Below are 14,677 nucleotides of genomic sequence, written 5' to 3' on the forward strand. Positions count from 1 at the left end.
TCTTTCCTTCAATTGCAACCAGTCGTCCCATCCTTGCAGCTAAAACTCCCCCCCCCCCCCCCCCCCCCCTTGGTTTTCACCACACATACTGCTTAGATTTATCGCCAAAAAGTTTTATCTTCATCTCATCAGACCACAGAATCTTATTTCTCATAGTCTGGGAGTCCTTGTGTTTTTTATTTCAAACTTTATGCAGGCCTTCATATGTCTTGCACGAAGGAGAGGCTTCCGTCAGGCCATAAAGATCTGACTGGTGGAGAGCTGCAGTGATAGTTGACTTTGTGGAACTTTCTCCCATCTCCCTAATGAATCTCTGGAGCTTAGCCGCAGTGATCTTGGGGTTCTTCTCTACCTCTCACCAAGGCTCTTCTAACACGACTGCTCAGTTTGGCTGTATGGCCAGGTCTAGGAAGAGTTCTGGTGGTCCCAAACGTCTTCCTTTTAAGGATTATGGAGGCCACTGTGCTCTTAGGAACCTTTTGAGTACTGCAGAAATTCTTTTATAACCTTGGCTACATCTGTGCCTTGCCAGAATTCTGTCTCTGAGCTGCTTGGGCAGTTCCTTTTGACCTCCTGATTGTCATTTGGTCTGACATACACTGTGAGCTGTGAGGTCTTATATAGACAGGTGTGCGCCTTTCCAAATCAAGTCCTATCAGTATAATTAAACACAGCTGGACCCCAATGAAGGAGTGTCTGAGCAAAGGGTCTGAATACTTATGACCATGTGATATTTCAGTTTTTCCTGTTTAGGCCCCACTCACATTTGCGCTATTTTGACGCAAACGGAATCCGTCACTAGTGTAGTACAGTTCATTTATTTACAGTGGAAGCGCGACATCGTGTGGACACAAGCGGGTACTGCATGACACACACACGTGCCATAGTAACGCGCTTCCACTGTAAATAAATGAACTGTACTACATTACTGACCTATTCTGTTTGTGTCAAAATAGCGCAAGTGTGAAACTAGCCTTACTAAATTTGCAAAAATGTCTACATTTCTGTTTTTTTTTTTTTTTTTTTTTTTTTTTTCCTGTCAAGATGGGGTGCAGAGTGTACATTAATGAGAAAAAAAATGAACTTTTTTTTTTTAATTTACCAAATGGCTGCAATGAAACCATGAAAAATGTGAAGGGGTCTGAATACTTTTCGTACTCACTGTATCAATCTGTGGATTTCTGCCTCTGCATTCTGCTAGTATTTGCATACTTTTGCATCACATCCAAGCCTGCGTTTTACATATGAAATGACAAACTGTGGCTTCTAGGGGAAACAAGGATAAAGTTAAATGGCACCAATTGATCCCATAGTTTTGTTGCAGTAAATGAACTGGCTGATATTTGTCCCTGTACCCTGCATAGCTGTCTGCGTCCAGAACAGGTGCATAAAGGTGGTTATGAGCAGCCTTTCCCCAACCAGTTCATTCAGACTGCAGATAATAAAGGCTGCAAAGTTGTGACACACAAGGCAATGTTGAATTGCATTTAAAGGGAATCTTTCAGCAGGTTTCTGCTATATAAGCTGAAGCCAGCATGCTGTAAGGGTTAAGACAAAGTTCAGGCATGCCTGTGTCGTCACAGTCCGATTTTTTTTTTTTTTTTTTTTTGCCAAGTTTGTTTTGGCAGTAAAAACCCTTTATCGTTCAGACTGCAATTTCATGTGTCTGGTATGCCTTCTCATCTGATTGTATATTCACTGCAAGTTTTCAATCTCTATAGAGCCTGGTGCTGGCAGGGACAGTCCTCTAGACTCTGCTTCATGACTACACCTAAAAATTCTGATTGTGTCAGAACAGCTGCAGCCAGTAATCTAAGTGACACACCGTCAGATTCAGAATCTCTGACTATGCCACGCTGCTTTCAGATGAGGTAGCAAAAGCCTAGTGACAGATTCCTGTAAGCCTGGGCTTTCACGCAGTGGAGGTGCTAATTGGCTTTTACTTGCAGACTTCTTGCTATTTTGCTACTTTATTGGCTTCAAAGTGACCACTTATACAGAAATAAATGCTAAGGCCACTTTCACACATCCGGATTTTTGCTCTGCGGCACAATACGACGTTCTGCAGAAAAACCGCAACCGGCTTTTGTAACGCCGGTTGCGGTTTTTTTTTTTGCATAGACTTACATTAGTGCCGTATTGTGCCGCAGGGGCTTGCGTTCGGTCCGGTTTTTGCCGCATGCGGCAGATTTAGCCGATGCTGCAGCCGGATCGAACGTTCTCTGCAACGTTTTTTGCTCCGGCAAAAAACACCGCATCGCGCCACATCCGGCCGCTGCGGCGCAATTTCCAATGCATACCTATGGAGGCCGGATGCGGCGCGATGCGGAAAAAACCGCATCCGCTCGCCGCATGCGGTTTTTTTCCACTGCGCATGCTCAGCAGCATGCCGCAACCGGAAAAAAACGGACGGGTCGCATGTAAAAACTTTTATGCAAAGGATGCGGTGTTTTCGCCGCATCCGTTGCATAGTTTTCACAGCCGGATTGAGCCGCAGAGCTCAAACCGGATGTGTGAAAGTAGCCTAAGATGATGACCAGTGTAGTTAAGGTTCTTATTTTCAGTTTTATGAAAATGGCCCCCACAACAAAACCGAATACTAATCAATCCCAGTAATGGTAGGTTTCTATGTTGTTGTGTGTTTTTTTTTTTTTTCTTTCATGCTATCAACAGAAAAATATAAGATTTGAACAAATGCATATATTTTTTTTTTTTTTTTTATATATTCGATTCATGGATCATACTCTTATTCATATCAGTGGGTTAGTGATGAATATGCACAGTGGGCGTCCTGCTATCAAAATCAGATCCAGCACAATGAGGATTTTTTTTTTTTTCCTTTTCTGGAGCAGATGGACATGAGAATTTTGTGACCTGCTGGCTGCACCAGTGGTTTATAAAGCTTGACAGAGGTTACAACTCTCTGGGAGCCTCGTTCTGTGTCTCCTACACTTGAATTCATAGCTTGTGACATAACGTCTAACTGGCTGGAAGTTAGAAGTTATGGGCGCAAGATGGCACCGTGGGACTGGAGCGACGCCGAGAAAGGATGAAGATGACAGAGGGTGTGTGTAAGACAGGGGTCCTAGGCTATGTGCCCACGGGACATTGAATCTGCGGATATATCTGCAGGTACGTCCGCAGGTTTTACGCAGCTGATCCCCAGAATCTGCAGCTATACATAGCTGCAGGATTCCAGCGAAATAGCTGCTGTAAACCTGCGGACATTTGTGCGGATTACCTGCGGAAGTCCCAGCCTGTATCTCCATAGTGGAGGGCCGGGACATCCACAGCTCATAAGGCAGGAATAATTGACATGCAGTTATGTGCTGCTGCGGGACATCCGCAGTATATTCCGTAGATACCGCAGCATGGACACCCACTCCCCATGTCCCATAAGATATCATGGGGAGTGTCTGTACATGCTGAAACCTGCTGATTTATCTAGAAAATCCAGATAAATCCGCAGGTTTTCCACGTCAAAATCTGCGGGTACAGAGTCCCGTGGGCACATGGCCTTAGATTCAATGCACCACTCTAGCAGGAAAATAAGCCTGCTGGAGTGGATCTTTAATAAAATGTATCTTGCTCCAGCTTACCTATGTTTACCGAAGCTGTGGGATCACAGAAATATACCTTACTAATGTTCTGATATTGAAATTTTATATCATTTTTTTTTTTCCCTATAATTTTTTTTTTTTTTTTGTAGAATTAACAAAATAATAAACCAGGTATCAATTCAACGGAAAAAGCAGTTTGTTGAGCGGGTTCAGAGTTACTGGCTACTAAAGAGACTCTCGAGAAATGGCATTCCCTTACTCAGACGGCTCCAGTCAAGTTTACAGTCCCAGCGGAATAGTCAACAGGTATTTTCATTCAGTTATTTAATCCCCCTGTACGGGGGGGCGTGTGATTTCTCAAGAGCCTAAATGAGAGACCGTGACTATTGTGCAAAGCCTAACCAATAAGGTGACAGCATGCTGCCAATATTGAGCAGAATTACTATCACTTAGGCCTGTTTCACACGTCAGTGAAAAACAGTGACGTTTTTCACTGGCGTGTAAAACACGCACATGTCCCTGCGTGTGCCGTGAATCTCGGCACACGTGGGTTGTCTAAGTGCAATCCGGGCTCCGTTCTCCGTGTCCCGTGATTGCACTTAGAAATCAACTCACCTGTGCCCGCTCCCACTCTCCGTGGTGCTGAATCCTCCCGCGGTGCAGCATCCGGCCGGCGCTGACCCCCGCAGCAGCTGCTTCCGGGTCGGCTGTGTCGCGCATAATGAATATGCGCGACAGTAATCAGCCGGCTTAGAAGCAGCAGGGAGAACGGGCTGCAGAGGATATCGCTGGACGCCGGGTGAGTTAAAATGTTTATTTTAAATGCACGTTTTTTTCTGGCACGTGTTTCACAGACCACACCACTGCGTGGTCCGTGGAACATCAGTGATGCCAGAAAAAAATGGACATGTCTCCGTGCAGCAATCACGCACACGCGGGTACGCCGCACGGAGACATGGCCAGTGAAACATCACTGACGTGTGAGCAAACCCATTCATTATAATGGTTCTGCGTATGTCAGTGATTCTGGTACGTTTAAAAAAAAGCACAAACGTCCCAGAATCACTGACGTGTGAAAGGGGGCTTAATATTGAGCAGAATTACAACAGCGATTCAGAATTGCAGCGACTTCTTTCCCATATATTTACTTTTTCCATTTCACACTTATTGTGAGAACCCAACCCTCCCCCTCCCCCAAAGGGTTTATTGTGCACCCCCAGAGGGGCTTATATACTGAGCAAAAGTCTAAATAAATATAAATGCAACACTTTTTTTGCTACTGTTTTTCATTAGCTAAACTCTGTTCTAAAACTTTGTCTTGTATGTAATATCCTATTTCTCTTAAATATTCAGAAATTTGTCTAAATCTGTGTTTGTGAGCACTTCTCTTCTGAGATCCATCCACCTCACCAGTGTGGCATATCAAGATGTTATTTAGACAGCATGACTACTGTACAGGTGTGCCTTAGACTGGCCACTCTAAAGTGTGCAGTTTTACTTTTATTATGGGTATCTGGGGTGTGGGGGTCAGAAAACCAGTCAGTAGCTGGTGTGATCACCATTTGCCTCACACCGTGTAACACATCTTCTCATAGTTGATCAGGGTGTTGATTGTGGCCTGTGGAACATTGGTGCACTCCTCTTCAGTGGCTGCGGGAAGCTGCAGGAAATTGAATATTCTGTCATATACACCGCTCAGAGCATCCCAAACATGTATGCTGACCGGGTAATAACTGGGGTGTTTTCAGCTTCCAGGAATTGTGTACAGATCCTTGCAACATGCAGCTTTGCATTATCATGCTCCAATATGAGCTGATGGTCATGGATGAATGGCACAGCAATGGGCCTCAGGATCTCGTCACTATCTCTGTGCATTCAAAATGGCATCAATAAAATACACGTGTTTGTTGTCCATAACATACGCCTGCCCATATCATAACACCACTGCCACGATAGGCCACTTGATACAATGTTGACACTCACCCATGCGATTTCACACACATCTATCCTGTACAGTGAAAACTGATTTATCCGTGACAAGAACACCTATCCAATGTGTCAGACACCACCTAATGTGAGCATTCACTCATTCAGGTTGTTACAAACTGCAGTCAGGTGGAGACCCCGATGAGGATGATGGGCTTCCCTGTGATGGTTTCTCAGTGTGTGCAGAAAATCTTTGGTTACGCAAATCAATTGTTGCAGCAACTGTCCAGGTGTCTGGTCTCACATGATCTTGGTGGTGAAGGTGCTGGATGTGGAGGTCCTGGGCTGGTCTGGTTACACGTGGTCTGCAGTTCTGAGGCTGTTTGAATGCACTGCCAAACTATCTGAAACACCTTTTGGAGACAGCTTATACTAGAGAAATGAATATTCAATTAACAGGCAACAGCTCTGGGCATTCCTGCAGTCAGCATGCCAATAGCACGCTCCCTCAGAATGAGACATCTGTGGCATTGTGCGGTTTGGTAAAACTGCACATTTGAGTGGCCTTTTATTGTGGCCTGCCTAAGGCACACCTGTGCAATAATCACGCTGTATAATCAGCATCTTCATATGTGACACCTATGAGGTGGATGCATTATGTCGGAGTGATCACAAGCAGATTTAAACAAATTTGTAAATCCTATTTAAGAGAATTAGGCCTTTTATGTACATAGAAAAAGTTCAGCTCATGAACAATGGGAGCAAAAAAAAAAAAATATATTATTTTGTTTTTTGTTCAGTGTTACCTCTCCAGATGATTAAAGTTTATAGGTGATCTTGACATAGGTGTTGACCAAGTCAGTCAAAAGCTGTGTTTTTTTTCTTTTTTTTTTTTGTTTTTCCCTTATGGGATTATCCAACCATCTAATGACCATGCTGATTGCCTGACGATTCCATTATCGGAATATTATTGGGAGAATGGTCTGTTCTCAGAGGAGATACTCTGCTACCAGAGGTCTCTGACAGTGGCTTACTTCCCTCTCCCTATACAGATTATACTCTGGCTGAAAGGAACAGAACCGTTTCCCTTTAAATTGTCCTGTGCATATAACCAGACTCGACCCACTGAAAATGTTTTCAGCTCCTTATATCCTTGTCGTTAATGATTTGTAGAACTGTATTTAGGTGATCACAGAAAGTGGATGTCCATTTTTTATCTAAATTGTAAGGGTATGTGCGCACTAGGCGTTTTTTTCACGCTGCGTTATGTGCGTTTTTGTCTCAAAAAACGCACCCGCGGCTAAAAAACGCGACACTCATGCGTTTTTGCCGCGATTTGGTGCGTTTTTTGCTGTTTTTGCTCACTGCGTTTTTAATCAGTGCACAATGCCATTAAAGATTGTTGATGAAAAAAAAAAAAAAGGTCTGATGTCATTTCCTTCTTCAAAATGTTCATTGTATGCAGGAGAGCAGACAGACAGCTGCAGAACTAGTGTATGCAGGAGAGCAGACAGCAGCTGCAGAACTACAAGGCTCAGCATCCTCTATCCAGGACTGTATGCAGTTTTTTGCCCAAAAAGAAAAAAAAATGACATGGGCTTCGCCATATTTTTGTATGCTAGCCGGGTACAGCAGGCAGGTACGGGCTGCCCCCAACCCCCAGCTGCCTATTTGTACCCGGCTGGGAACCAAAAATATAGAGAAGCCCTTTTTTTTTAATTATTTCATGAATTTCATGAAATTAAAAAAAAAAAAAATGACGTGAGCTTCGCCTAATTTTTGAGTCCAGCCGGGTACAACTAGGCAGCTGGGGATTGGAATCCACAGTGCAGGGTGCCCAAGCTTTCTGGGCACCCCCACTGCGAATTGCAGTCCGCAGCCACCCCAGAAAATGGCGCTTTCATAGAAGCGCCATCTTCTGGCGCTGTATCCAACTCTTCCAGCTGCCCTGATGCGGGGTGGCTAGCTGGGTAATAATGGTGTTAGGGCTAGCTGTATATTATCAGCTAGCCCTAAGCCCGAAATTCATGGTGTCACGCCAATATTAGACATGGCCACCATGAATTTCTAGTAATGATAAAAAAAAAAAACACAACACACAGAAAAATATTTTTATTAGAAATAAAAACACAACACAATTAGTGACTCCATCTTTATTGAAATAAAGAACCCCCCCCTCCGCAGTAATCCTGGGTTAGGGTCCCGCGCCGTCCAATCCGGATCCAATATCATCTGATCGGTTTGCTGGAAGGCAAAGCGATCAGATGATGTGTCAGGTTAAAGGACGTGAATCACATCACACATCAGCTGATTGTATAATCGGCTTTTATACAATCAGCTGATGCATCAGTAGAAAAAAAAAATACTCACTTATGTGCTGTGCTGATTACCGGCAGCTCCTGCAGCGATCGATTGGACAGGAGTCTGATCCCGTCCGATCGCAACAGGAGCTGCCGGTAATCAGCTGATGAAGTCCCCTGACGGCAGGATCAGCTGATAGCCGGCCGGGCGCGAAAAAGCCGGCGAGACTACGATCAGCTGATGCGTCAGCTGACTGCATCAGGTGATCCTGCAAGCAAGGTCCTGCCCCGGGGAGACTGCACACAGCCAGAGCGGCGGTACCGAGACAGGGGCTGGGAGCGGGCATGGCACCGGGACCGGGCATGGCACCGGGACCCTGCAGACAGGTGAGTATATATGACATTTTTTTTTTTCTACTCTTCACTTTTGTTTTCGCCGCTGCCCTCCACCTCCCGCCCAGACATGGCGCCGCACGGAGCTGACATGCACAGGACGGGAGGTGGACGCAGCGGTGACTGTACCGGGAGGATTCATGCTTCTGTGTTTACCATCAGAAGGAATCCTCTTCCTGTACACGTCACTTTACTGCCCACCCATTGCGTTTATAGCTGCGTTTTTAGTCATAGAAACGCGGCTATATGCGTTTTTCATTGCGTTGTTGAACATCTCATTGAACTCAATGTGTGAAAAATGCAGTGAAAAACGCAGAAATAATTGACATGCTGCATTTTTGTGGTCACCACAAAAACGCAGCTACAAAAAAACGCTGTGTGGACAGCACTTATGAAAACCCATAGACATTGCTGGGGAAGCAATGTCACTGCGTTTTCAGCACAAAAACGCGGTAAAAAACGCCGCTAAAAACGCGGCAAAAACGCCTAGTGCGCACAAGGCCTAAGAATGTGAAAATGGAAAGAAAAAAACCAAGGAGCTGGAGGCCATATTGACCTGAAAAAAGTGATTATTTGGTATCCTTCCTTCATAATTCATGTAACGGACTAATTCCCTGCGACAGAATTGTCTGCCCTTGCATATATTCCAGGAACTTTTGGGACTCTATTGACAGCATGTAAATATTTCATGTTGTAGATTGCCTTTTTTATTGTGGTTTTTTTTTTTTAAATTTTTTTTGTTTCAGACTGAAGATGATGAGGAAGTCCAGGCATTAAAAAAGAAGTTAAAGTACTGGCAGCGGTTGCGGCATGACCTTGAGAGAGCACGGTTACTTATTGAGCTTATCCGAAAAAGAGAAAAATTAAAACGTGAACAGGTACCCCTTCAGATGGATGCACGTCCAGCAGCACTGGATGGCGGTGTACATGCGGGGGTCTGTCCCGTATGTCCTTATGCTCTTTCACATGATGATTTTCAGGCATTTGCCCTGACGTCTGTCCGATGTATGACATGTCCGCAGGCCCCCATACACACAGCATGTACTAACACTGTCCTTCTGGCATATGCTGGACTGGTTGACATTTTTTTTTCCCTTCCACAGTTTAAAAAAAAAAAAGTCTGGCATACCATACCTTTCTATGTAGTGTATCCTTTTAGGGATTTTATTACCACAAAAATCTAAAATATCTAGTGTTTTCAAGAGTTTTGGGTGTGCTCAGATTTGTATCTAGTTGTGAAAGACTGATATTTGTGGCATTATATTTATGTGCTTTAGGCTATGTGCCCACGGGGAAAGTGTCCTGCGGATATATCCGCACGACATTCCGCAGGTGCTCCCAGGAAACAGCACCACAACTTCTGTCTGTTTCCATGCTGCGGAATGTCGTGTGGATATGCTGCGGGCATTCTGCATTGAGGATACAGTACCATGGCTTCGGCACTGCATCCTCAATGCAGAACAAGTGCTGCCGTGATCGGGGGAGTTTATACTTACCTCCATCATGCAGCACCTCGCTTTCCGGCGGCCGGGTCCCAGTCAGGCAGCGTCTGGTTCACTGTGCTGGAGGTGGGCGGGCCTGAACTAGCTCCGGCTGTCACATGACCGGAGCTCGTGCAGGCTCCGCCCACCTCTTCCTTCCTGTACCTGGCTGGATCCACCGCGCTGCTGCCGCTACACCGGACGGAGAAAGTGACTCGGGTCTCTATCAAGGCAGGTAAGTATATGGGACCCTGCGGAGAAATCCGCTACAATAATTGACATGCTGCAGATTTTTCTGCACGGAAATCCGCACGATTTCTGCTGCGGAAAAATCCGCAGCGTGGGCACAGCATTTCCCAAATGCCATAGAAATGGCTGGGGAGTAGCTGTGCTGCAGATTTTCGGAAAATCCGCGGCTTTTCCGCGAGAAATCCGCGGCAAAATCCGCATTTTCCGCAGCGTGGGCACATAGCCTTAAACTCCTTTTTAGGACTAATTTGTGAAGGGGGTCTGGTTTAGTAGGAAGGCGTGGTCTAAAACAGTTCTCCAAAATAGTTGGAAAGACATGTCCAAAACTGCGCAATTTCTGATCCTGGATGAAACGCAATTGCATTTTGTTCTTCTTCACAGTTTAGTTGATCGTTACTCTGCCTATTGTTGTTTTTGTTATTTCTCCACCAAGATTCTTCATCTTGTAGGCTTTTTAAGCGATACTCTTGTCCATGTAGATTAATGGGGGGGTAGTTTATCATACCTTCTAAACCAGAGGGTTGGCATCATAAAATAGAGAACTTATTGCAAGTGGTGGGACAAATCTATCATCATGTATGTCAGAAAACTGAAATACAGTCACTGACATCTTTAATTGCTTGTGGCCAGTGCAAATTTCTTCATTTTCTCACTGACTGATTGTCCCCAAAAAACAAATTGAGATTCCCTACTGCAACGTGCTATAAGTTCGTGACTGGCATATACCGTATTTTTCGGACCATAAGACGCACTTTTTTTCCCCCAAATGTTGGGGGAAAGTTGGGGGTGCGTCTTATGGTCTGACTATAGGGCTGCGGCCGGGAACGAGGGTGCTGTGGTGGAGCGGGTCATCGGGGGCACGAGCAGGCAGCAGCAGCAGCGCCTGCCGTGACCACGTGGGCCCGCTCATTACATATGCACGCCCATCCTCCCGGCCATCTCTCAGTGCAGAAGCCGGCGCTGACAGGTGGACGGGAGGACGAGCGGGGACGCGCGCATAGCAAAGAGCCGGCCGCATGATCACCCCTGGCAATTACAGCCTGGAGTGATCATGTGCGGCTGTATTCACTGCCCCCCGCGCGTCATTACCAGCGCGGGGTGCAGTGAATCAGTACACTCACCCGTCCCCGTGTGTGGAGCCGCCCCCCCTGCTGCACGCGATGTCTTCCTGTTTATGCCGGTCAGCTGATCTGTGCTGAGCTGGTCAGCTGATCTGTGCTGAGCTGGTCAGCTGATCTGTGCTGAGCTGGTCAGCTGATCTGTGCTGAGCTGGTCAGCTGATCTGTGCTGAGCTGGTCAGCTGATCTGTGCTGAGCTGGGCAGCTGATCTGTGCTGAGCTGGGCAGCTGATCTGTGCTGAGCTGGGCAGCTGATCTGTGCTGAGCTGGGCAGCTGATCTGTGCTGAGCTGGGCAGCTGATCTGTGCTGAGCTGGGCAGCTGATCTGTGCTGAGCTGGGCAGCTGATCTGTGCTGAGCTGGGCAGCTGATCTGTGCTGAGCTGGGCAGCTGATCTGTGCTGAGCTGGGCAGCTGATCTGTGCTGAGCTGGGCAGCTGATCTGTGCTGAGCTGGGCAGCTGATCTGTGCTGAGCTGGGCAGCTGATCTGTGCTGAGCTGGGCAGCTGATCTGTGCTGAGCTGGGCAGCTGATCTGTGCTGAGCTGGGCAGCTGATCTGTGCTGAGCTGGGCAGCTGATCTGTGCTGAGCTGGGCAGCTGATCTGTGCTGAGCTGGGCAGCTGATCTGTGCTGAGCTGGGCAGCTGATCTGTGCTGAGCTGGGCAGCTGATCTGTGCTGAGCTGGGCAGCTGATCTGTGCTGAGCTGGGCAGCTGATCTGTGCTGAGCTGGGCAGCTGATCTGTGCTGAGCTGGGCAGCTGATCTGTGCTGAGCTGGGCAGCTGATCTGTGCTGAGCTGGGCAGCTGATCTGTGCTGAGCTGGGCAGCTGATCTGTGCTGAGCTGGGCAGCTGATCTGTGCTGAGCTGGGCAGCTGATCGGCACAGACAGGAAGACATCGCGATGCAGCAGGGGAACGGCTCCACACACACAGATCAGCGTGCCAGAGAGGAAGATGATCGGTGCTGCAGGGAGTGAGGAAAAGGTGAGTATAAACGTTTATTTTTTTCTCTGTGCTATAGGATACAGGCCATATACCAGGATGGTATATGAGCACGATGGGGGCATATAGCAGGATGGGAGTATGTGAACAGGCTGGATGGGGGGGGTATGTAAACAGGCTGGATGGGGGGGGTATGTAAACAGGCTGGATGGGGGGGATGTGAACAGGCTGGATGGGGGGGGGATGTGAACAGGCTGGATGGGGGGGGATGTGAACAGGCTGGATGGGGGGGGGTATGTGAACAGGCTGGATGGGGGGGGTATGTAAACAGGCTGGATGGGGGGTATGTGAACAGGATGGATGGGGGGGGATGTGAACAGGCTGGATGGGGGGGGGATGTGAACAGGCTGGATGGGGGGGGGATGTGAACAGGCTGGATGGGGGGGGGATGTGAACAGGCTGGATGGGGGGGGGATGTGAACAGGCTGGATGGGGGGGGGATGTGAACAGGCTGGATGGGGGGGGGATGTGAACAGGCTGGATGGGGGGGGGGATGTGAACAGGCTGGATGGGGGGGGGATGTGAACAGGCTGGATGGGGGGGGGATGTGAACAGGCTGGATGGGGGGGGGGTATGTGAACAGGCTGGATGGGGGGGGGTATGTGAACAGGCTGGATGGGGGGGGGGGTATGTGAACAGGCTGGATGGGGGGGGGGGGGTGTATGTGAACAGGCTGGATGGGGGGGGGGGTATGTGAACAGGCTGGATGGGGGGGGGGGTATGTGAACAGGCTGGATGGGGGGGGGGTATGTGAACAGGCTGGATGGGGGGGGGGTATGTGAACAGGCTGGATGGGGGGGGTATGTGAACAGGCTGGATGGGGGGGGATATGTGAACAGGCTGGATGGGGGGGGGGGGGTATGTGAACAGGCTGGATGGGGGGGGGGGGTATGTGAACAGGCTGGATGGGGGGGGGTATGTGAACAGGCTGGATGGGGGGGGGTATGTGAACAGGCTGGATGGGGGGGGGTATGTGAACAGGCTGGATGGGGGTTTATAGCAGGATCATATACAAGGCAGGAGGATCATTACCAGGATGGGGTACCTTAGTAGAGAATTTGGGGACATTACCCCCATAACAGTTTCAGCAGCAGATCCTCGCCCCATAACAGTGTGTCATGACCACATTTTTTGCTTAAAGTTTTATTTTCCCATTTTCCTCCTCTAAAACCAGGGTGCGTCTTATAGTCCGGTGCGTCTTATAGTTCGAAAAATACGGTAACGATCCTACCCCTGCTCCCCCAGGACATTTAGTTTTTGACATTTCTTGTGTTTTTTAGGTTAAAGTTGAGCAGGTAGCTATGGAGCTGCAGTTGACACCGGTGACTGTACTACTGCGATCCCTGCTCGAACAACTACAGGAGAAGGACCCAGCCCATATATTTGCACAGCCCGTTAATCTTTCAGAGGTAGGTGTCTGTGTCTTATGCCTGCTAGATAACAATGTAATGTGTGTACTATCCTTCTTCCACCCCTGCAGACGATCACTCCTCGGAGTAACACAGGTATGTTCTGATGAGACTTTCACAATGTATTTATTCAAGGTTCCTGATTATTTGGATCACATCAAACACCCCATGGACTTTTCAACCATGAAGGAACGGTTAGAGGAGCAAAGGTACCCAAATCTGAATGCGTTTGAAGAGGATTTCAATCTCATCATTGAGAACTGCATGAAGTATAATGCCAAGGACACCATGTTCTATCGTGCTGCTGTTCGGTTGCGGGATCAGGGTGGCGTTTTGTTAAGGCAAGCAAGACGAGATGCCAATGCCGTCGGTTTTGATGAAGAGACAGGGATGCATTTGCCAGAGCCACCAAAAATTGAACCACCCCCACAGTTCTCATGGGAAGATGGTAAGGCTTTTTTTTTTCTGAAAAAAGTAGCCATATTTTCTAATTTTGTAAAACTAATTTATCCTTACGGATATGCAGGGAATATGGAACATTGAAACAGTAAAATGTAGATCCAGTTCCCATTAGGATATACTAGGAAAGTATCAGCACATTTGGCCCAGTTCGGTAGAAGACATTTCTGACACTGGGTCAATGAGCCATTATATTGTTCTCCAGCTAAACATCCTGAATTGTTATACTGGTGTAGCTGCAATCTACAATGGTGACTATGAAGTTTTTATTTTTGTTAGGGGTCTCAATTATTCCTTGTTTTCCACAGTTGATAAGCTGCTGAATCCTACTAATCGTATCCATATGCCCTTGGAAGAACAGCTGAAAGAGATGCTAGAGAAACTAGACTTGACTTTTGCTATGAAATCGAGTGGGTCCCGAAGTAAACGCTTAAAATTGTTAAAGAGGGAGATTAGTAACGTCCGGCAGTTACTGTCACAGCAGCACGTTCAGCCCCCACAGATAGAATCTGGCATTGGAAGCTTCGAAGAGGAGAACGGGTCAATAGTGGAGAACGATGGCGAAGATGGTAAGATGCTGTTCGCTGCTATCTGTAGCTTGCATTTTGTGATAGTGGATGTGTCTGAGTAAGGGCAAGGTACACATGGGCTAGAAAAGCTGTCAATTTGCAGAGGTTCAGAGCTGAACAGTAGCAGAGGCAGAGCAACAAGATTTTAGAGGTCATCCTCGTGCAGGTTTCCCTGTGCAGAGATATTCACCGTAAATACAGCCCATGTGCAC

The 14,677-nt window shown here is 47.3% G+C and overlaps 1 protein-coding gene across 4 annotated transcripts in view; it reads left to right on the forward strand.

Moving 5' to 3' along the window:
- The window catches only part of BRD1 (bromodomain containing 1), a 97,171-nt gene that overhangs the window by 21,903 nt on the left and 60,591 nt on the right, over window positions 1-14,677 (forward strand). For all 4 annotated transcript variants that reach the window (XM_075345108.1, XM_075345105.1, XM_075345106.1 and 1 more), the window contains exons 3-7: window positions 3,710-3,866; window positions 8,926-9,057; window positions 13,309-13,437; window positions 13,573-13,885; window positions 14,205-14,465. In XM_075345108.1, coding sequence (XP_075201223.1) covers window positions 3,710-3,866; window positions 8,926-9,057; window positions 13,309-13,437; window positions 13,573-13,885; window positions 14,205-14,465 — 992 coding nt within the window. The remainder of the gene's footprint in view (window positions 1-3,709; window positions 3,867-8,925; window positions 9,058-13,308; window positions 13,438-13,572; window positions 13,886-14,204; window positions 14,466-14,677) is intronic.

This window comes from Anomaloglossus baeobatrachus, chromosome 4 (assembly GCF_048569485.1).
Source record: "Anomaloglossus baeobatrachus isolate aAnoBae1 chromosome 4, aAnoBae1.hap1, whole genome shotgun sequence".
NCBI lineage: Eukaryota > Metazoa > Chordata > Amphibia > Anura > Aromobatidae > Anomaloglossus > Anomaloglossus baeobatrachus.